The 23,941-nt window shown below is 41.4% G+C and overlaps 1 protein-coding gene across 2 annotated transcripts in view; it reads left to right on the top strand.

Moving 5' to 3' along the window:
• The window catches only part of DNER (delta/notch like EGF repeat containing), a 302,387-nt gene that overhangs the window by 126,197 nt on the left and 152,249 nt on the right, over nucleotides 1-23,941 (top strand). For both annotated transcript variants that reach the window (XM_023642489.2, XM_070270583.1), the window contains exon 4: nucleotides 1,221-1,387. In XM_023642489.2, coding sequence (XP_023498257.2) covers nucleotides 1,221-1,387 — 167 coding nt within the window. The remainder of the gene's footprint in view (nucleotides 1-1,220; nucleotides 1,388-23,941) is intronic.

Genomic DNA, 23,941 nt, shown 5'->3' with positions numbered 1-23,941 from the left:
TCAACAAACTAGAAATTGTCCAAGACCCTCTTAGGCTGCAGAGGTGGACAGAAATAGCAGAGTCTGACCCAGGCTGAGTAAGATGGGAGTGCCGAATGATCTCCGGGCACCCTGAATTCAGTTGTGAGGGTCACTAGCTCCTTACCCTTTCATTTATTCACGAATTCGATCATTTATCAAACCTTTACTGAGTGCTCTGCTGCAAGCCAGGAGCTCTGCGCTGGAGGGAGCAGCTCTTGTGCATTGAGTACCCCCATCTCCCGAGGTCGAGACCCAATTCTCCAGGAGCGCAGAGGAAGGAATGGCGGCTGCTGGGTGGCAGGAGGACAGTCAGGGAAGGTCTCAGAGAAGAGGTGATAGGTGGGCTAAGCCTTGAAGAATGACACCCAGGTGGAGGAGGAGGCAAAGGTTGGGAGGTGGGACAGAACCTGCTTGAGGAAGAGACAGTAAGTAACTCCTTATTGCCAGAGCATTGGGTGCAAGGATGGAGGTGTTGCAGCTGAGGCTGAGAGGCGAACTGAGGCCACTCTCTTCCTTGATTGACTCCAATGCAGCCAGCATTAAAATTTTTTTTTTTTAATAAAAGGCTTTGTTCATTTGTTTGTTGTTAATTAAATTATTAGATTACCTCCTGACTACAATTTCTCAAGGTATATGAATATCCTAAGAAAGTCAATATCTTGGTCACACTTTTTATCACACCTCTTATGGCATCTCATTCTTTGGATTTTATCCAAACAAGAAGGATTTGGATTTTATTGAAAACAAGAAGAAGCCAGGGGAGGCCTGAAGCATAGGAGGTAACACCCTTTTGCTGTGTTAGTACACAACTCAGGTGGCCATTTTAGAAGACATTACACATTTATGATAAATTCAAGCAAAACTCTTTATGTTGTGAGTAGATGGAAGGCATTGTCTCTAAAATAACTCAATATACCCTTTTATCATTGATTAAAATCGTTACCCAAAGATGAGTTATCTATTAGTGATTTTGTGGTATATTTTTGATCAAGTGGGAGACAGACGTTTCTAACAAACGTGGAAAATGACAGCCATGAGTGTGCATTATGTGGGTGCTTGTTTACAAGATCATTTCATCCATTTCCCAATACCTTTGTGGATGCACACGTTACCTTTATCTTTATTTTGAATTTGGTGAACTGTTTCAAGGATGAATTTTTCTGAAAGGGACTTTCCGTTGACATCGTTCCTGTTTTCAGGATTCGGCAAGATGCTGCTGCTTCGCTGATTTTGCTATGGAAGGTCACGGCCACAGGATTTCAACAGTGCTCCCTCATAGATGGCCGGAGCGTGACCCTCCTCCAGGCTCCTGGGGGCCTGGTCCTCTTGGAAGAGATGCTCGCCTTGGGAAGCAACCACTTCATCGGTGAGTTAAGGACATCTCCTACCCAACACCACATCGGACTCAATCCAGTCTTCTTTTGGTGGTTAGAGATGGTGGATAGGGAATTTTGCCCAGATAATCTGAATTCTAACCATCAGCACATTCCCTCCATTTTAGGTGAGGTTTTGCTTGTAATCAAAACTGGCTTCTGAGATAATATTTCTAGTGTGGCTCAAAGTGGACAAAGCGTGGGCCCTGGAATCCTGAGACTGTATCCCAGTCCCAAACAAAGCATCATGAGTGTGTGTCTGACCTTTGGCACAATGGTCTGAATCTCAGTTTTCTTTTTGATTCTTTAGTCTGCTTTCTCCGGGAACTGTGGACCACTTGAGGCATTGAATGTTGGTCTCTGAGAAAAACCCTGTTCCCTCTTGATTTAGGCCTGGCCTAGGGCCCCGGGCACAGAACCTCAGCCAACGATTTACCACTTATGAGCCTCCAACTCAGAAGTGAGTCGGGATCCCAACTCTCTTTGGGGTCTCTCTTCCCCACACCCACCCCTCCTCTGTGCGTCACTTCTGACTTGTCACTCTTTCTCAAACGTGGTTACATCTGTGATTTAACCTTCTCTAAACTGCCACATGTCCAATTAATTGCTTTCCAATTCCTCTGCCCTGGAGTAGAAAAGGCCTTGAGAAAGCATGAGCCCTCACCCCCGCCTCCTCCTCCCGAGGGCTCTCCTTGGGCAGTTTCCAGAGGACCAGCTTCCCCTAGGTCAGCATTCTGACTGCATCCTGCCAGTTGTCTTCATCCCTCACCCAGCAGAGAGTACCTTTGCGATTGGAACTTGCAGCTCTAGCCCATTAGCATGTCAGTATCATCAGCTGCTGTATTGGAGGTTGTTGCATCGTATAGCTTCGACTCAAAGACACAAGCTCAAGTCTGGAGTCTACCATCCCAGTCCGATGCACCCAAGCAGCCCTGGCCTCCTGCTGTTAATACCTTCTCCTGTCCAATTGTACATTCCAACAATCCTCACCTGGAGGATGGGGTGGGGGGGAGGAGGGAGGGACCGTCTCTCAGGGTAGTTGGGAGGATTAAGTGAGAAAAATGCTTGTGGAAGTATAAATTACAAACGTTAAGGATGATTCTAGGGTACTTTCTCTATTTTTTTCTGAGATACACTAAATATTTTGCTAAATTAAATGGAAAATATACATGAAGATTTATTCTCCAAGATATATTTGATGCAAATATCATAATGAAGATAAATTCATAAAAGGAAATGCTCAGCTCGATATAATTTGTATTGCATTTTATATTTGACTAACCCTCTCTGATGAGAAGGGCATTTCCCAATCTTTGGATATTCAACTGAGGGAGCAGGGATTTTATTAGGTGGAGAGAAGGTAAGGAGAAGTCAGCTTGGGGAATGGATATGTTGGAAGAGGATGGAAGGGTGTTTACCTTGGGGCTGGTGTTTGACTTAAGGTGGATACTAGATTATCAGTTGGAAATTGTGTGATGGGGTATTGTCAAGAGTCAAATCTATATTTTACTCACCAGTACATTCCAAGTAACTATTATCTACTTCCATATCTATTGTAACAATTTATCTAAAAGGAAGTAATTTGTATATTTTGATAAACAGTTTCAACTTTATTTTATAGTGATCTTTTAAGTTTTCTTTTTAGTAGATTAACTTGCCTTTCTCTGACATGAGCTAACATTTCAAGAGTATTTATGAGCCATCACTACTCTTTAAAATGTCATTAATGTTACCAGAAGATATCCATTTGAAATGTTAGCTTACATTTTATACCACTTTTGGTTGTAACATAACTGTGACTTTAGACCGATATTGGGGATAGGGTTGGAGGTTAATAGAGAAGGATTTTCTGGCATTAATATAAATTTATTCTTTTGAGATACAAGGAATTTTCTGAACTCCAACAGAATTTGAGCTCATTTTGCTAGCAAAAAATTTCATGGAAAAAAATGTATCTTTGGTCGAAATGTATTGTTCCTTAGAGAAAGAATTAAAGAAATGTAATTTGACATATTAATAACTAAATTAAGGAATTCTTTCTCAAAAATTCTACGTTAGTTTATGATGAAGAGACAATGATTTTGAGTAACGTTCTTTATTTCTCTAAACCGTTATTTTCTACTTTGAAAATTTATGATTTGATACCTTTTTAAATTTCCTAACTTGAGTTAAGTGTTTCATGTGGCTTTATAATGGAGATCACAATCTTTTAGTGTTATTCTTTTTAAAGGAAGCAGACACTCTTATCACGAGCTCTTCTGAGGGAGAATAGCCAGCTTCCTAACAATGATAAATTGGCTACACCTACACACTGCAAGCTAGTCCTTTTAAAAACTCTTTTTATCTTAAAGAAACAAGATTTATCTTTTGTAATCATCGCGGAAGCCTTGTGCTTACTACATTGACATGTGTTTAACATTCTTTTTGTTTAATTTTGTTAAAAGCAGCTTTTTAAAATAATTCACTTTTACAATCCTGGACTCTGTAGACATAAATACATTTTAGCTAAGAACTGAAAGACTATTTTGAAGAGTACAACCGCATTCATTTGACAGATGAGCAAACTGATGCTGGTGCAGGTTGGACCAAATTTCCACGCCAAAGGGAGAGTCAGGTTCCAGAACTGTGTTGCTGTGTTTAGTCACACAGGTCCTTTGTAGAAAGAAACGTGAATTCACTTTCAGGAATTAAGTGTCTCCTCTCTCTCCCTTACTGTCAATGGATCCCACAGACATAACTGATGACCAAAGGTGTTTTAATATTTAATATGCAAAGGTACAACAGAGCAGAGGAGTCCCTTCTGTGTCTTTGAGAAACACACTTGGTTGCTTTACACAAATATTCTTTTTTAAAAGTTTACTGCTGAGGGCGTAATGCTAATATTCTACACATTCCAGGTGATGACAATGTACTTATATTGGAGCTATTTCGGTGCCACTACATTTAGTTCTTTTTACAGTTTTCTTTCATTACCATTGCCTTGTGAACATTTATACTGTTTCATAGAAAGAAAGAGCTGATGTTACATTTTACAGTGTGTGCTCTTCTGTCTGTGCCTCAGTGCAGCAACCTCTTTCTCCTGTGTTGTCACCCAGTTCCAACTCTTCTGTCCTCTCCTGAATTATCCCTTCTGTTTTTCTGAAATATGTCTCTTCCAAATATATTGTTTGCCTTATGCAATGTTTTGGGGTACATGGCTAAACTGGCCTTTGTTTAGCCTTGTCTGCTCCATGGGAAGCATGTGAGGTGCTCATTAGCTCCCGGAGTGATTCATTGGCTAATAGTTTGCATCCCCAAAGAGGAGAGATTCCTTGCTCCAGTTGCATTTCCATGAAATGCAGTTGTGGCTTGCCTGTCTTATGTAAGGTAATCTTTTCTGTAACTTGGGTTGCTTGGAAACATTGCTGTGATGCATGATCTCAGGGGTGAGGGCCAAACCAGCCGTCTGGCGTGTGGCCTCTGTGTTAGAAAGCTGTTGGAGGTCACATATCCTTAGAATGAAAGCCCCATTGGACTTCTTTGCGAGGCCTTTATTTCCTCCTGTCACCTGCCCTTGGGCATCACTTCCCCTCTCTTCCACACGGTGGACCTCTGCCCTGTCCACCCGCTGCCTGTCCCATCCCCGCCAGGACCGCCCCCCACCTCCCGCTCCATCCTCTCCATGCCTCAGACCTCCAAATCTATCCCTCAAGACCTCATTTAAACTGTCCTCATTTGGAGCGGTTTGGGAGAAAGGGGCCTGCCAAAGCTTCTACTCTACATGCATTCTCAAATCTCCTTCAACTCACAAACACACAGACAAACATGGAATGTTCTCATGGTTAGCTCTCCTTTTGTTCAGAAACCCCAGCAAGGCCTGCCTGTTTTACCCACACTTCTGTCTCCCTACTTGATCAGGGAATCCCCGCTTTCTCCTTCACACTTCTCTTTTATCGTCTGTGTTTATTGCTACCTCAGTCTGGTATTTTATCTCTTTCCTCTTCTTTGAAATTATTTTCTTTTTGATCCAGCTCCTTCCTCTCTCTATTCTTTCTTTATGGTGGTCTAGCTGCTTATATTGGCTTTTTTCTCTTCCCTCATTCTGTTCTTCTGTTCATAGCCCACTATTTTTTTCTATCACTTTTACCACATTTGTAGAATTCTTTCTTACAGTTTTTACTATATGTTTAATGTCTAATTTATATCATAAAAATAAGTGCACTTTTCTGTTTAATCCAGACCAGTGGTGTTTCATTCATGACCTACTAAAGAGCTGCTCTAATAATGTTTAATTCACTTTAACTTCTCGAAGAAATGAATGGTGAGAGCTGTGGCCCGTGCGAATGTCCTTGAAGGAGCTGGAATCACTTCTTCAGGATTATAGCTCCTAAATTAGCCACACAACTCTGAAAATCACTGACTTCCGGATCTTTGTGTCTGATGTCTTAACTGGGTTAGAAGCGTTCCCAGTCTGCCCATGACCCTTTTGTACCTCCTGGAGAGTGCTTTCAGTTTCCTTGATGCTAAATTTCTAGTTTAAGAAGATTCTTGTCATGCAAAACGAGTTCCAAAGCAGTGCATTCTCTTTATTGTCTTCTCTTGAGAACGGAGGAGGAATAATGTGGTACTTTCGTAGGTACAGTGAAGGTTAAGACTTTCTTTTACTGAGGTGGTAAGACTGTGCTGGTGCAATGGACCGTCACAGCTCGAGGGTGTAGATCTTTATGGACTTACCTGATACATTTATCATCACTGGCATCGTGATGCTCCATGGAGATAGTCTTTTGTAGTCTCACAGTTTATACTGATGTGTTCTTTTTAAAAAAAAATGCAATTTTTCGGTACACAACCAACTGATGCTGTTATTCTGACTCAGAAGTTCCTAATCTGGACTCAATTGGCCTCTGGTTTTGCAGCAATCATGGGGTCAAAGCTCACTTCATGGATTCCCATAAATCTCCTGAAGATGCACTGCAGACTTTTATGTGTTTATGCAAATTTCTTAGGGGAGAGCCAAAAGTTCATTGAATTCCCAAAGACATCTGAGTCCAAAAATGTTAGAATCACCACTTCAAGCTGTGTGTGTGATCATGTGAGAGTATGTATGTTTTTCAACATTCTCTACTCATCCAATGACATTTCCTTTGATGGATTTACGGTACTTGCCAAGGCTCCATATCAAGGAACTTAACCTAGTTTTATTTACTTACACTTTTAGGCAGAAAGGCTGTAGGAAATACTCAATGTATTCGTTTAGAAGTACGCATCCATGCCTCTTATTTCCTGGGCGCTGTGCTAGTCTGGAAAGGCAGATGATTTAGGTGTGGTCTCTAAGTGCATGGGGCAAGAAAGGTGGAGACAGGGGACTTGCAAAAGTGGGATTCCGAAGAGGGAGCACCTAAGCCTGCCGGGGGGACGTGGGGCAGGCTAGGTATTCTCCTTGGCTATACAAAGGGCAGTGTATGGCATTTTGATGGCACAGGAGTCTGTGACTTTAAGATAATTTAGTAATAGTGCTAGAAATTGACTAATAGCTATAGCAACTGGAAGTAGAATATCATTTCAACAAGCATATAACAGAACCTTTGAAAATCCTGTCTACTCCTCCAACTGCCTCTCATCTTGCATGTGAACAAATTTGTATAAAGTTCAACACTCGAGGTGTGAATTTTATTTCCTAGGTTCTCTGTTTATCCTCAACAGGCAAAGGAAGGACCTTCTAGTCTTTGATATCACTTTCCAGGTAGTCCTTTGGAACCCTTTAATAAAGCTCTATTTCTTATTCTTGAACTCTCTCTCTCCCTTCCCTTCTGAGTAAATGATTCCTATAAGCCTTGTCCTTTAACATGTAAGTTTCAAAAGTTTAGCTGGCATTGGGTGTCTCATCTTGTAAATTTGATGAGAAGAGGGATTTGGGCAAAAGTCCTCCCAAAAACCAGGGAACACCATGAAGACGGTACTGGTTGGAGTAAGGGCAGTGCGCAGTATTCAAAGGGGAAAAGTTCCAACAGAAACATAGAGACAGGAGATTTTTAACGTCACAGTTTGGCTGGAGAATTCCCTGAAGCCACGCATAGTGGCCAATATAAATTTTTTTGCATGTGCCTATTTTAGCACTTCAGGCATCGGATCTCTAGATGGGTCTTACTTTATCTCAGCCATTTATTGATGAATTCTTTTGTATTGTGCTTAGGAGTTAAAAGGAACCAGGAGATAGATAAGCCAGACACTGCTTCTCCCCACCTGCTGTTTTTCTCCATCTTGTTACCGGCTGGCTTCCAGCTCCTTGTGACTGCTCCCTGGCCACGAGGACCATGTGGAGCAGCCAAGATCTGGCTCCCTGTGGAAGACTCAGGGTGGCAAGGCAGGGGTGGGAAGAGACATGGGCCAGGTACAGACCAAGGCATATCAGAAGAAAGGATTCCCACGTGGAGTAAAGTTGCTTAGCATTCGTTTTCCTCTTACTTGTCAGAAAAGGCCACTGAGAGATGCAGAATCAAATTAGTGATTCACTTCTTGCAACTCATCTTTCTTCTACTCACTCTTTAAGTTATATTTTTCCTAGCTCTGATGTCCATTTTAACTTGTATTTCACTATTTAAAGATGTGTATTTTCTGTAAGCACTTCAGATCTCGTGGAATAAGTTAGGATATAAAGAAAGAAGATATTGGTTGGAGCACTTAAAATTTCAGAATATTCTTTATTATATATTGAATATCTTCGTTGATGATGTTATTTTTTTAGGTCAGTTAGTATAAGGACAGATATTTGCATCCTAACTCTGATCCAGTAAAGCAGGGTTGATTCTCTAAATCATATTAACTTATCTTTCTTAACGCGTTTTTCTTGTATACAGGCTGCTGCTGGGCTATTTTTCCAAAATCATCCCTTAATTCTTGTAACATCAGACGCTGCATGCTCCAGATCTGCTTAGTTGCCTGAAGCCTTCAGTCTCTAGGTCATTCTCAAACGAGCCTGCAATGTTTTATTAGCTCTTATTGGTGGAGGTGGATCGAGCATACATCTTACATCTAAATCTGGGTTTCCGAGATCTCTGGCCCCTTGGCTGTACATTGATCTGGAACCTTCCCTTCTAAGCCCACAGGTACTGAACCTCCTCCAGCTTCTTGGAGTGAAATCTAATTTCCTACAAGTCTAGGGCCCCACTGTCCTTAGTGCCACCTTCACAGCTGTCATCCTGTCCTGCTGCCATGCCCATGGTAGGCCCCCGTCTCTGTGGTCTGGCACCTGCCTTCATGATAACCCCAGCCGTTCTGCCTCAGACCATATCTAGCCCATCTATACTGATGCCAGTCCCAAGTGAGGCTACATTGTCCCCACACTGAATCTTGTGGTTTGGATTGCTTGCTGGTCACCCTTTCCAGATGTACATCTCACCCCCACCCTGAAATTTCTCATTTGTTCCTCTCTCTGCACAGCTGGCATCATTTTTCCCCAGTTCTGTCTCCCTCTTCTTCTTCCAACGTCTAGTCTTCTCCAAAGATTATAAAATCTTTGCTTTACTAGCTGTTTAAGTCTGTTTTCTCTCTGTCAATCGCATTTACAGCTAGGATCACACAGCACAGTGTCTGAATGTTCCTTCGCCTCTTTTTCTTTGTATATTGGTTTTATGTCTTTGATTAGACTGTAAACTTCTAGAGAGAAGGACCATGTCATAGCTCCTTGCATCGTGATGGCCACATGGTAGTCACCTGGGTGATTAAATTTTGTTCATATGTAACAGCTATCTGGCTCAGTAAAGGCCACGTGAAGAAAATTTCCAGATGCAAATGTCAATCTTAAGAATTCTTTGTCGATTTTCACAACCCACCTCTGTGACATTTAAACTTTCCCCCCTTTTATTACATGAAAAGTATTTTAGAGGATCAAATGCAAAAAAAAAAAAAAAAAAAGAAGAAAGAAAGAAAGAAACTTTTCATCATTCTTTTGGGAATGCTACATTTTGCATTTTGTTCTTTAAGAAACCTCGCTCTGGGGGCCACGGGTGAAATAGAGCTTGGAAAAGATACCAGCTATAGAATCATTAACATCTTCTTTTGCTAAAAGTTTAAGATTTAACAGAGAAAATGCAAATATTTCACCTTTTCATGGTCATCTTAAAACCACAGTTGAATATGGTCTACTGAACTCCCTGCAATAGAGGCAGGAAGAGAACTTGGAAATGTTCAAATAGAAAGCAATAGTTGAAAGAGAACAAAAGCTGTTGGAGTACAAGGCTGCCCTGAACAGCGTAATTTAGATAAAATTCTTAGAGCTCACATTTGCCTAGTTGGAAGAGTTCTATAAATTTAAGTTTTACTTAAACTGAAATCATATTTCAATATTATTAGCAATCAAGATTATTCTTTTTTAATCTTCTTTTTGCTATTGGCAATGAATATTAGGATTTTTAAAAATTAGTTGGCTTTGAATATCAATGCTTTGCTCCTACCTTCCTAAATATTGTCATGGTCAGCATCATTTATTTATTGGTACCTATTCATTGTGGTGATAAACCAAGTGTTTTAAAAAAGCATTATATTATGGACCCACGTGGTCTTTATAGTGGACAGTCTATGGTTCACTGGGCCCCACTGAGTGTTGGTTTCCCAGGCTGTGGTGGAATTGAGGCAGGTGACCAAAGATGAATGAGGTGTTTCTCCTATCCTTCAAGACAGTCCCTGGAATTGGTGTCATAGAAAGGCGGATTGCTGGTCTACCCACAGACCTGACTGCTCCACAGCGGAATCCTTCACAAGCTCCTCAGGTCATTCTTTTGCGCACCATAATTTGTGCAAGTTCTAGGAATTAATCAAGAAGTAAAAGACAACCATATGGGAGAGTAAAACCAGTCCTAGTCCTTGCATATGAGCCTGACTGTAAGTGACTAAGGTGCTCTCTAGACTTTGAGCACAAGTTTCAGAATTTAAGAGAACAAAGAGACTGTGGGTAATTCTCCCGTAATTCGGGCCTGATGCATTAGGTGGAAAGGTTTGCTTGGTTTTGAGAAGCAAACTCAAGCTATGTCTTTATAACTATAAATTCTCCCTCTCTCTCCCTATTCTGCCTCATTTTCTCTCCCTCTCCCTCAGCCTTTTATTTAAGAAGTAAAGATAGCACATTTTACTTATAGTTCAATTTGGAAAAATTAAATAGTAAGGAAAATTATTTTTATATTTTAAAGAATTTTTTGTTAACTCTGGAAAGAAATACCTTATTACTTAACTGACACTTGTGAATTTTAACCCAAATGTTATCCACAAATTTTGATTAAAATATTTTTTTAGAACTTTCCTTGCTCTTTTAACTCGGAGACAGACCTTAGGGCTTTGCCTGTTTACCGTCAAAAGCTTTTCTTAGCATCTGTCAGTGCAAATTTCAACTAAGAAAGTAATTTCTTTAATTGCCTTTTTTACAGTCAAATTTCGGCTTCTCAATAGCATCTCTTCCCTTTCTTTTTTCCAAGGAGGAGGGAAAGGAGAGAGGGAGGGAGACAGGGAGAGAGGGAAGGAGAAGGAGGAAGGGTGAGGGAGAGAGAGCAGAGGAGAGAAAGAGAGATTGATTCGCAAGGCTAAATGCATAACCCCCTGGGACTATGGTTTTCTCTCCCCAGAAAGTCATTTTCCAAGTTACTCTCTTTTGAAAAATAGAAAAAGGCCCTATTGTCTATTTCTTACTATAAAAGTAATATATACGAGAAAGATAAGAAAAATGGAGAATACTTTCCTGTAATTCCCCCATCCCTCCACTGGCAACCAGTGTTTACATTTTGTGGTATTTTCTTGCAGATGCTTTTCTTTGTATGACAGTGTATGCTTGTAGACACACACTTTTTTGGAAAGAAGAACACGTTCATATGCTGTCTGGTTATTTGCTTTTTCACTTAATGTATCACTGACATTCTCTTGTGTTCATAAATATAGACCTATAGTACTTTTCTTAATGGTAGTATGATGTTCCATTGAATCAATGTACTCTAATTTATTTAATCAATATGTTCTTGTTAAACAACTCCTTCCTTTCTTTCTTCCTGTCCTTTGCCTCATTAGACAGAATTTCAAACATCATCAACTCCTCTTTGTATCTTTTCTGATAGTCTATTTGGGCTAATTTTACAGGTATGGAATTTACTGGATCAAAGGATGTGAACATTGTAATGACAAATTTGATGTATATTATCAAATTGTCCTTAGCTTTCTTCCAATTTGTACTCACGACAGCCAGTTTCTCTTTGGAATTGTGCTTGTCCCCCTTCCAGTAACTTTGGCTAGATGCTGTTAACTACATCTAACTTGGAATTTACATTCATCTCTTAGCAACTTCCTTAACAACCTGAAACTCTTAGGGATCTCCTAAAGGAGAAAAGTGGTCACTAACTGCTTCCAGAAAAATGACAGTACACATCTCTTTAAGCGGAAGATATGTAAAGTGGTTTCATCAAAATATCACATTTACACATCAGAGTAATGGTAAATGTAATGGTTTCATTGTATTGTTGCCTTTATACGTCAAAGTAAATGTAAAATAGTGAGAGGAGGATGGGGAATGAACTAGGGGTTGCTGGGGCTGTCGGGTCCCTATCACATTGTCAAGTTCTGGTGACATTTTTACCATTTAATTTTATGCAAAGAACATTCATATTCCCGGAGATTACAACCCTTGATTTCATTTCCATCTTCATCTCTTAGTTTCTTTTGCTTCCCTTCTTAAATACCCTAAAGATAGATACTTAAGTTCCATTTATCATAGACTTTAAAAAAGTTTTTATTGAGGTCACTTTGGTTTATAACATTATGTAAATTTCATCTGTGCATCATTATATTTCAGCTTCTGTATAGACTGCATCGTGTTCACCAGCAAAAGTCTAGCTTCCATCCATCACCATATAGATGTGCCCTTGTGCCCCTTTTTGCCCTCCCCCATCATAAACTTTTCGTGAGGTCAGGATTATTCCATGAGAATGGGGCAAAGCATTTTCCAGAAAAGACAAATGTTTTGAAAACCTGTCAGGGACACTTTAGAGACGATCACTTGATTTTGACACAAAATCATGGTAGTTGTAATTATTTTTCACAAAGACCTTGGGCATAAAACTCAGAGCAACAAGTAAGTGGACTGAAGTAGGGCACGTCAGCAGGAGAAATTGTCTAGTTTTTGGTGAGGAATATAAATAATTAAGATTACGTTTCAAAAAGACTCGCTTGCTTTCTCCTCTCTAATGCTCTCTCTGACATTTGGGTTTTGAATGCCATGATATTTTTGGTATTCACATGCATCCTTAACAAGCAGTGCTCTCTTGGCTGTCCTGTTTTAACACTGTAATTGTGAGTTTGACCTACAAAAATTTATATTTGCTTGGTAGACAAATGGAAAATCTCCTTAAATAAATACACTGACAAATACTGTTTGGCTCCATCACTCATAACAGAGCACCGCCTCTGGAACAGGACCATGTTAAAAAAACAGGCTCTGCATCATCTGCTCATCTTTGCACATCCCTGTTTATCATCAACAAACATTTATTGATTAATTACTTTGTGTAGGACGCTGTGCTCAATACTGGGAATACAAAGAAATAGAAGGTCCCAATTCCTGACTTTGAGAGATTTTACCTTCCAGGCAGACAGGATATACTCATTACGTAACCCAGATAAATCTTATTGTCCCATGACTCAGTCTTGTTCATAAAGTCACATTCAAATAAACATAGTCTAGTAGCCAAAAAATGAATTGAGCCACTTTAAACTTTATTCATCTTTTTGAGGAAATGTGAATAGGAGTGGGAAAAATGCATTCCTTCTGTGCAGCAAAGACATGAACGATCTTATCTTCCCCCTCTGATCTCTTAATCATCCCTGTGTGTTTGGCACTTGCTTTGTGAAATTCTCTCTCCCACACTCAACATCGACTCTCCCAAACCTCAGCCCAACAGCCAGCCTTTGAGGCTTTTCCTTCCTTCCTCTTCCTGTTCTTTCAGCTCTTTCTTTGGTATATCAGTGTAGCCTCTCTGTTGTTTGTTTTTAGTTCTTTTCTCTGTCTTGTCTATGACCTCGTTTCTCCACTACCGAGAACTTGCCTGGGACCTGACCTAGCAAGCCAGTCCTTCCCCCTGAGGAGCTGAAGTAAAAGGCAGAGTGTAAGTGTTCACATAATAAATGTGACTCTTGTTAGATATTAATGATTTTGAGATGGTGTTGCACGTAAAGTGGTAAGTGAGAAGACACAGGAGTGTATATTAAATATCAGATGAATTGTACAGTCAATTTAAGGGTTACATGAACTCAGAAGGGAAAAATTGTCATCAACAGGAAAGTTGAGGCTTTAGACTTCTGTATCTTGAGCTTGGCCTTGAACTAAAGACTAAGTATGAGAGGGAAGGACGTTCAGCATAAGAGGAGTGGTGTGAGCAATGTGGGAGGGAGAATGCATGTGTTTTAGAATAATGGAGGATAAATTTGGCTTGAACAGTGGATTTCAGTAAGCAAGTGATAAAAAATTAGCAAGAGGAGAGGACGTGGGAGCCGGACTGTAAGGGGGGTTTCATACTGTTTGAGGGGTTTGTATTTAGCTTGTAGGCCATGGTGACCAAGGTTTTAAGCAGGGGAGGACGTGCAGGTCATGACAATGGTGGTGGTATAATATGATGAGTCCTGTGGAGTGGCTTTTGGTGGTGAAAACGAAGGGTCACAATCCTCTGGGAGTGGCAGCAGAAAGCAGGACAGTGGGTACCAGAGGCATTGTGAAGCTAGATTCTATAGATGGGGTTGTATGTCAGGGAAGCAGGGTCAAAAGTGACAGATTTCAGGGTTTCAAGTTGGGAGGTATTTTAAATACAAATATACCACATTGGAAAGAAAGACTCTCTTTCAGGAAGAGCAGTTGCGTTCAGTGTAGACGAGCTTGTGACACTCAGCAGGCAGTGGGGAAACAGAACCCCAATTCAGGAGGGAATCTAGGGCTGGAGACAGAGACTTGGGACTCGTCTGCATGGAGGTTAGAACTGAAGCTACTGGGAAGGAAGGAAGATGTCAAGAGAGAAGGTGCAGGTGGAGAGGGGATCGGGGAAGTGCCAGTGTTTAGCTGTGTGTAGCATTAGGGAGGAGAGAGTGAAGGAGCCAAAGAGCAGGGCAACTCAGGAAGAAAATGGTGGGAGTGAGTGGGAGGGGAAAAGGGAATCAGAGGGGAATTTCACAGTTCCAGATCTTAAAGGCAGAGTTATTTTAAGTGGCCATAAATTCTGAGTGTGGCCTTCCCGTCTCTGATGAGGCAGTTTCTCCTGCCTGTGAGTCAGGCCCCAAGCCTTGGTATCACCCTTGAACGTTTTTCTTTCACTTCCCACATCGGTGTACCAGGACGTCCCTTTGGCTCCGACTTCAGTGTATCCCGAATCTGACCACACCCCTCGGCCCCCACTGCTCTACCTGGCCCAGGCCCTAGCCCCTCTCACCTGATTGGCCTCCCTGTTTTGACCCTGCCCACTACAATGGAACCATATTTGGGGAGGGCCATATCCTGTCCCCTGTCTGCTCACAACCCCATAGCATCTCCCGTTTCACTCAGAGTGGAAGCCAAGACTTAAAGTCCTTGTTAAAGTCCTTGTTAAAGTCCTAACAAGGTTGTCCTTTAATTCTCTGACCTCGTCTTCTACAACTCTCCCTCTTGCTCTTACCACCTGGACTATTTCTAGAACTTCCCAGGCATCGTCCCCTCTGAGGGCCTTGGTACTGGCTGCCCCATCGCCTTGGCTCACTCCATTACCTGCTTCGTGTCCTTGCTTACCTGCCGCCTTCTTTGTTTGGCCTGTCTTGACCACCCTCTTGTACAACTGCAACCTCCCTTCTCTTCGTTTGTGCCCCAAGTACTCCACACGACCTTACTCTGTCCTCCTTTTCCCCCATAGAACTTACCACTTTCTAACAGAGAATATAATTTACATGTTTATTAACTGTCCTGCCAGAATGTAAGTGCATGAGGGCAGGAAACTGTGTCTGGCCTGGTCACGTTGTATCAGAAGAACTTCATGCAGGGACTGGTTCATAGTAGGCAGTAAATATTTAGTGAATGAATGACTGAATAAATTCAATATCGAATTATCGAATTACTGATAAGTAATCAGAGGAGGATTATTTTGTAAGTGTGGAAACGCAACTTAAACTTGCTTATGCAAAACAACCAAAGAACCAGCAAGCAAGTATTATGGGTGAGAGTCCCATGCAGCTGAAAGTCCAGGTGTGGATCTGGTTTCAATAAGTAGCTCAGAAAATTTAATCAGGCAGATTTCCTGCAAGAAAATTACAACCCTCGGAAACATTGGGTTTTGGCTGGTTTTAGATTTCGTGCATCTGATCTTATTTTATAGAATATGTCATTGATAAACATACACCTACATCCATCCATCACATGTAGATACACACATAGATACACATATGTGTGTACAGACACACAGGTGCACACACACGGATGCTCATTTGTGTATATACATGTCCACAGACGCACATTCATACGTAGATTTGCTCATACAGAGATGCACAGACGCATGTACACACAGATATGGTTTAAAGGATTTGATAGGTAGGTAACTGTGAAAGGATATAGCTTGGAGCATGTGAGTGAGCATGTAAGGGTGCATAAGGCCGGGCAGTTATTTTGCAAAGAAAGGGAGTTTTTAGAATTGGCAATAATGCTAGTATTTATGTGGAGGATATAATGCACAGCTAATATTCATGAATAAAAGACAATCAGTAATTTAATGAATTAATTTGTCATTAACGTGATAGTTGTATTTTAAGGAGCATTTCCTTCAGAATATGAAAGTGTGGTTGGCTTCTATGAATAAGCGTGATTCCAAGGCTTGCCTTTCACACTGGGGAGCCGGGTCTCCTCTTATGGTGGCAGGCCACCCTTTTACCAAGCCAGGGGCCTACAATTAGTGTTAGAAATGGAAGCTAGGAAAGAGTGACATCACTTGATGTGTTTGAGCATTTTTTCTTTGTTTCGGATAGGAACAAAGGTTCATTTAGTGTTGTTTTGTTTTTGAACATCCGCCTTACTCACTGATTCTGGTTAGATTTTCCAATAGGGAAGGCTGTCTGTTCAAACAAAGTCAGATTGGGATTTTGGACGTTCCAGGTTGTAAGGGAGACGGATAGAATTTTTAATTTGCTGCGTTGACTCGTACAGGAAGAACCGATTATCAGATAGCGTTCCCAGGACTTTCGTAAAGACCGAATCGTAAATCAAATCTGTTCTGGACAGATAAAGGAAACCCTTTTCAGCCCACTGAGCTGACGGTCACAGTGAATTAAAGAATTTAATTTTGGGGGATTGCTGATTGGGAACAGGGATAATCTGTAATTCATTCTTTTAGGGTAAGCCCCCGAGGCAGGATTGGTGGTATTGTTTGTGGTCTGGAGCAGGGCATGCTTTATAATGAGGCTGGCCTCCTCAATTGGCTTTGGGCTCTGTGTTCAGGGCAGCTCCTGGCTGAGGCTGGAGTCGCTTTGTTCCGTGGTCAGAGCTGTTATTGATTACTCCATCCAGCAGGGCTGTTAGCCAGAGCGGGAGGTCAGCGAAGTGTGTTCCAGTCACTGCCAGCTTTCTTTTCTTGGTTCCTTTTTTGTCTTTGCTACTTTCTCCCTCTTGTATCCTTGTGTTTGCAGGCACCACCCTCAGCTCACTTGTCCTCCCTCCCTCTCTCCCTCTTCCTCTTTCTCTCCCTTCTCCCCTCCCCAAAATATTTATTGAGCAGCTACTGAGTTAGGCACCTGCTTGGCGCTGGCAATAGAGCAATAAACAAAACAAACAAAAATCTTTGCCCTCATGAATCTTATGTTTTAGTGGAGTCACAGGTACTAAAGAAATAATTCTACAAATAAATAGAAAATCACAATTGTGATAAGCACACTGTGCTGTGACCGAGTTGATAATAAAAATCTGACATAACTTTAAGGCAGTGGGGATCACTGCCTTGAAGAAAGAGGATTAAGTTGAGATATTAACTAGGAAATGGGGAAACCCTTCCAGGCAGAAGGCTAGAAGTGCATGTGCAAAGGCCCTGTGGGCAGAGAGAATGCATAATATTAGAGGAACTGCAACAAGGCCATGAAGCTGAAGCTCAGAGAGCAAGGGTGAGAGAGATGGAGATGCAGTGGAGAAGGAGGCTGGGTCAGACTTGCTGGGCTGTGGAGGCTCCGTTAAGATCCTAGTGGCAATGAGGAGCTGTCAAGGGAAGGAGCTGATAAACACATTTATCCTGTGGAAGGTCCCTACTGAAATGTATGCATTTTAACTTGGCAGAAAAGAAGTCATCCTTAAGACAGCAGCTTCCATACCTGACATTCAGGTAGCTGGGGAGTTGATAAACCCACGGGTGCCTTTGGCCACACCCCCAGAGATTCTGATTCACTTGAGGTACAGCCAAAATAATAGTTTATTAAATAAACTCTGTAGGTAATTCTGATTCTAGGCATTTGTGAGCCAGAGAGGAGAGGAGCCGAGTGGCGGAGACCCTTCTGGAACTCCAGAAAGTGGAACAGATAGATAGGTAAGGCTGTCTCTGGGCATCCTGAGGACTGAGGCTGAGGGCATGACTCTTCTTGTGATGAGAATGCATATATGAGCCAGAAATAGCTCAACCAAAACAGGCTGCATCTGAGTCAGCGTCTCCATACCTCCCATTTTTTTTCTCTTAAATCCTGGCGCATCATTGGAGCTTCATTGCAATACGTTGGCTAGGTCTACTTTTAATGCAATAAATGCCTGCACTGAAAAATAAAGTTATTATGCATACATCAAGAAGCAAATGCATCTCAAATTAGGAATCTCACCAAATATTTGTAAATTCAGCTAACTTCTTTCACATGACCTTGAAGTTACCAGACAGTTTTGTTGGTAGCTGCTTAAATAGTGGGATTTTGAATCATAGCAGAGCAAAGAGATGTACTAGAACAAAGGCAATCAAAAGATCATGTTCACAATGCTTGCAAAAGCCAAGGAGGGAAACGTGTCAATCAACAGCTTTTCATGTGAGCTCATCTGAAGGAAGCCCCCGTTCCCTGACTCCTTAATGTTTATAAAGCCATCCACAGCCCAACTAGCTGTGCATTTCTAATCTCCCATTACCCTCCCATCAACACAGAGGAGTGATTGATTATTTTGGCATTCACAGTAATGCTGTTAATCAGGATGCATTCATTAGGTATTGATGACTGGATATGGTGGGCAACTGTATATGAGTTCTACAGTAATTTAGCAGTTGATTTGCTAGTATTTGATGAGTTGAAACTGCACTAATGGAAGATGAAGTGATGCAATTCTAACTGATTATGAAAACGTGATCAAAAAGACATTGAAAAAGAGATTAAATAAATGAAGAATTTTGATTGTATATTCTGTGTGAGCCAACAGAATTTCAAAGGAAAGTGCAAATTAATTTTCATGTTCTACCAATGAGTATTGAAGAACTGGCATTAAAAAATGTGTCCAGTTAGGATGTGGTTTTCATATGCAATGAGGAATTTTCTTTTTGCTTAATGGAGATTCCTCAATGCCAGAAATAGGCACGTGGAGAGATTTGACAGGCCTAGTTGGAAAGTTTGTTTCAAAAAAGGATTTTATAATTTGAATATTTTTATGCCATTATGCCCATTATATTGGCCAGTGTCTCTTGTGTTAATTGATGGTTATACTTTAAAAAAATGTCTTTTAATCCTATGAATTGTAGCCATACTTCACGTTTTCACATATTTTTTCTTCTATGTATTTAATTAAAGCCTAGAGCCTAGTTTTTTAAAGTAGAAGCTAGACATGAATTATTCAAAATGGCAGATAATAAAAGTCTTGTTACTATGATTGTGTGGGGTACTTTTATTGGGACATTATTTTTGAATTCTGGCCATAATTTTTAAAAGTTGCAATAATTTTTTTAAAATTACATTTCAAAGTTTTGACATGAGAGTGGCTGAGTTAGGGGCTCTCTAAATGACCTCCTTGCTTGCATCCTGGCACTGCTGTTTTCTCAGGGGACATACTTTCCCAGAGCCTTTTCCTCAGATCTACACAAGTCTAAGTTCCATTCGGGACCCCACTGTAAGTAGATGTTGGTTGTTGATGTTGCAATTGTTGATAGTGATGGTGATGGTGATAATGACAGTGATGGTGGTGATGATGGTAGTGATGATGATGGGGGTGGTAGTGGTGGTGAATAATGGGGGTGATGATAATGATGGTAGTGGTAATGATGGTAGTGTTGATGGTGATGATGATAGTGGGGTGATGATCATGGGGGTGATGGTGGTGATGATGATAGTAATGATGATTACTGTGGACTGAATGTGTCCCCCTCAGATTTATATGTTGAAACTTTAACCCCCAATGTAATAGTATCTGGAGGTGGAGCCTTTGAGAGGTAATTAGGGTTAGATTAGGTCATGAGGGTGGAGTCCCCATTATGAGATTAGTGCCCTTATAAGGAGATGGAAGGGTGAGAGCTTTCTCTTTGCCATGTGAGGGTACAATGAAAAGTCAGCTGTCTGTGAACCAGGAAGAGAGTCCTGACCAATGGCATCCTGATCTTGGACTTGCAGCCTCCAGAACTATAAAAAATAAGGATTTATTGTGTAAGTCACCCAGCCTATGGTATTCTGTTATAGCAACCCAAACTGACTGAGATAATGGTGTGATGATGATGGCGCTGATGGTGGTCATGGCAGTTATGATGGTGATGATGATGAGTTTTAGTGTCCTTACCATATGCTTCACTGGACTAAAAGCTTTGCCCATGTTAAGACCTTTAACATAACTGCCACCCCATGAAGTAGATAGTATTATCTCTATTTTGGAGAGAAAGAATCCAAGGCATGAAGGGTGTCAATAACTTTGCCAAAGTCACAGAGCTGGTGAGAACTCAGACCACCTTGTGTTAGAGCCTGGAATAATCTCCAGTTACCCTCATGTCAGCACATGGGCCTGATTACTCATTTTACTATGCTGTGTAAAGCCACTGATCTGGAGGTATTCATCTGGAAATAATGAACGGATAGTGTGGACCATTACCCGCTTTTGTAATGTGAAACATACACTATATACAGAATACGGAAAATGTTAAAATCAAGTTATAGGTTATACCTACCTGTTAATGTGTATATTTAATATATCCCTATATAGTAAGAGGAATGACATCAGATATGTTTCCCAAGCTGGTGCTCAAGTCCCAATTTCCTCCCATGCCTCTCCTGTCTGATATAAGGTGAGCCACCTCAATAGCCAGTCCTGCTTTGTAAGTACTAAGAAAGAGGAAGGAGAGGGGAAAGTGATGGAGTTAGTATTTTGTGAGTTAGAGACAGTAAGTCGTAACTAAATGGTGATTGCTTCTGAGTCAAGTGGCAGAGGGGGTGGGATGTTGCACAGAAAAAGGAGTTTGACGTGATTCCTTTCATGCTTGTATTGGTTAGGGTGCGTCTAAGCCTTTGCAAGAGAGAGACCTCAAATACTGTGGCCTAAATAAGTTCCAAGTTAATTTGTCTCAAGTTACAGCCTAGAGGTAGCTGTCCAGGATGGAGCGGGCAGCTCTGCACCCTCAGACACAGATTCCACGTCTCGATTCAAACTGGCTGCCCCAGCTGTCACCATCACTTAGCATGTCGGCCAGTGGAAGGGGGAAAGGGCAGGGGAGCACTTACTTGCTCGGTCTTCTTAAATGTACACCACAGAAGTGCCACACATCCTGTCACTGATTCACTGCTCTTTAGCTGGGTGGCCCAGTTTCCACAAACGCTCCAAATTCTATCATTAAAGTAATATGGGGAGAATGGATACGAGTGGGCAGCTGGCAGTTACTCCCGTGATCAAACACTCAAGTCTTACTTAAGACACATAATTTAGTCTAATATTAATAGAGAGAGGAGTGTAGTAGGGGAACACCTTCCTGGAAAAAAAATTAAACAAAAATATAGCATTCTGGGCTGGTAACCCTTTACTGTGGGAATGGATATTTCTTTTGGAAAAGTGTAGAATGTCAATCTAAGAACTTTCAATCTAAACCTTCTTGTTCATTTTTCTAGCCTGTGTTTCCCTATTGAATTTTCAGTTTTCTCCACAGGATGACGAGACAGAGGGTGTTGCTGAGATGCTGACAAAGTCGGGAGGTGGTTGTTAAGGGCTCCTATACCTGAGAGTAAGATTTATTGAGAATAAATCAATCTCTCTTCAGGTGATAGCACGTTGATTGTATTTTTTTCTTTTTATTTGTTTATTTTGAGGAAGATTAGCCCTGAGCTAACATCTGCTGCCAATCCTCCTCTTTTTGCTGAAGAAGACGGGCCCTGAGCTAACATCCGTGCCCATCTTCCTCTAATTTATATGTGGGACTCCTACCACAGCATGGCTTGTCAAGCGATGCCACGTCCACTCCCGGGATCCGAACCGGTGAACCCTGGGCCGCAGACGCGGAATGTGCGCACTTAACTGCTGCACCACTGGGCTGGCCCCTGTATTTTTTTCTATAATATATTCCAATTATCTTTACAATTTCTTTTTAGAGCAAATGATATTACCTAATATATGCTTTTCATAGTCATTCCCTAGTGTAATCTACCCGATGATTTAGGTGTGTGACAATGGTAAAAGTATTTAGTCTGTTGCTGTTAGGTGCCATCGTGTCTCCTAATTCAGAAAGCATCTTTGGCCGTACCTTACTCAGGAACCCCAAGAAAATGAGATATTCTGTATGGGTGAATTTTCCAAAAAGCAATTTGCTGTTGTAAGCATCAAAACTTAAAAGCAAGCAAGCCAGCCATAACAAAACTCAGTCTTTACATGGAAATCTAAAGAAAGCTTTGTTTAGAAAAGCTAAAAAGATCTTGAGTGAGGTCCTGGGATGGTTGGTGTGGCCGGGCAGGTTTGCCAGTGAAGGAGGCATCGTTGTATTAGTACATTGGTGTAGTGACAGCTTTCCTAAGTGCTCATTCAATTCTCCCCCTTCTCCTGGTCTGACTGCATTCTGCATACATTCAGTTTAAGTTCTGCTGCGTTCCTCGAGCCGAGGTGTATTAATAAGCCTTGTTTTAGTATCATACCTACCTGGACTTGGTCTGGATTCAAGTTTGTTCCCTGCATCAAGATCCGTTTTTGCCTTTGTCCTGACATTGTCAAAAAGATGATTTATTTCTCAGGGTTTGCTTCCCATGCCACAAGTACCGAGTCACAAATCCCCGGGCATCCTGCCGGCTTATTAAGCTTTGCACTAACCTCCATCCCACCTTCTTACAGTCGGCCCAGATACGCCATCTCGTCCCTGCTTCTGTGGAACAAGACGTGGGAATTGGGGGTGTTTGCCTTCCCGATGCCTAAGTTAATGCAAAACCCCTGGGTCTCCAGCTGGAGCTGGAATCTGTGATAGTCAGACCTTTCATGCCTATCTGGTGCCAGCCGTGGGACTTCCTGGACTGTAAATGGTTTTTATAGGTTCTAAATTTGTGCCAAATGACTCGATGAGAGTTGATAGGCAAACTCGGTCGTCTGTTTCCAACACCTACTGCTCAAGTATTTAGCATCAGGATTTTTATTTTCCACGTATGCTTTCCCTTAAAGAGGAAAGAAAATGGTCTTTAGCCAAACCACTGAAGTGAGAAATACAAATCTCATTTGCTATTAATCCCAATGAGGTATTAACTACAAAGTCCGTTTAAGACTCTTTAGTGTTAATGTTATAGAAGACAAGTGGGAAAATAAACAATTAATGGCCTGGAGCCAGCTATCTTGTATGTTCTAACTGATGCTTGACCACTCCGTTCCAACGATAATGACGGGACCCCCTCTCAGTTGGTCTCAACTTCTCATTGGTACCAAGGGAGGTGAGTTTGGCAAAGACACTGTTTTAAAAGGACTGTAACGATGGCAGAACATTTTATTGCTGTGTTAATGAGCACAGTGTGGGGTTGCGGGCAGGGCAGAGTGTGTGTATTTGTGGGAGAGTTAGGGGAGCGGGGGGGGGGGGGGGGGGGGTGTAGGGGAGACAGAATGGGGGGAGGGAGGAGGAAACTCAACTTTTATTTGTCATCGTAGCTGGTTACTTGAGGGTGTTAACAGATCCCTGGATAATCTTTGGAGAAGTTTTCCTTCATTACAGTTTTAAAACTCATTAGGGAAATCACCCGGTTGTGTAGCAAGTAGAAGTAGGCTCTCAAACGCAGGAGTATCTTTTTCCCTCCTCCCTCCCTCCCTCCTGCTCTCACTTTTCTCTTCCTTTACTAGCATCTGAATGTTGAGCTGAACTGTGTAGAGCCCTGAGACCTTTTTCTTTGTCGGGGACCATTGTCTGTCCCTTGTAGTTCTTTATATCCTTCATGTTGCAGAAATCTTATCTTTCTTATCAGTCCTACTATGGAAAAATACTATGGCTATTTCTGTTTTAGTTAATTTTTCTAGTATGAGTCTGTTCTGGTCTCATATCTATGCAAAACTAAGTGTGTATTGTGAGTATTGGCCTGTAAAGCTGGGCTCTGGGCCCTGTTCTCTCTCTCTCTTCTCTCCCTGAGTCCACTTTCCCTGTTCCAATAGTGTAATACCA

This window comes from Equus caballus, chromosome 6, assembly GCF_041296265.1.
Source record: "Equus caballus isolate H_3958 breed thoroughbred chromosome 6, TB-T2T, whole genome shotgun sequence".
In the NCBI taxonomy this organism is placed as follows: domain Eukaryota; kingdom Metazoa; phylum Chordata; class Mammalia; order Perissodactyla; family Equidae; genus Equus; species Equus caballus.
Note: the sequence above shows the minus strand (reverse complement) of the source record. Positions and strands in the feature narration are given on the sequence as shown.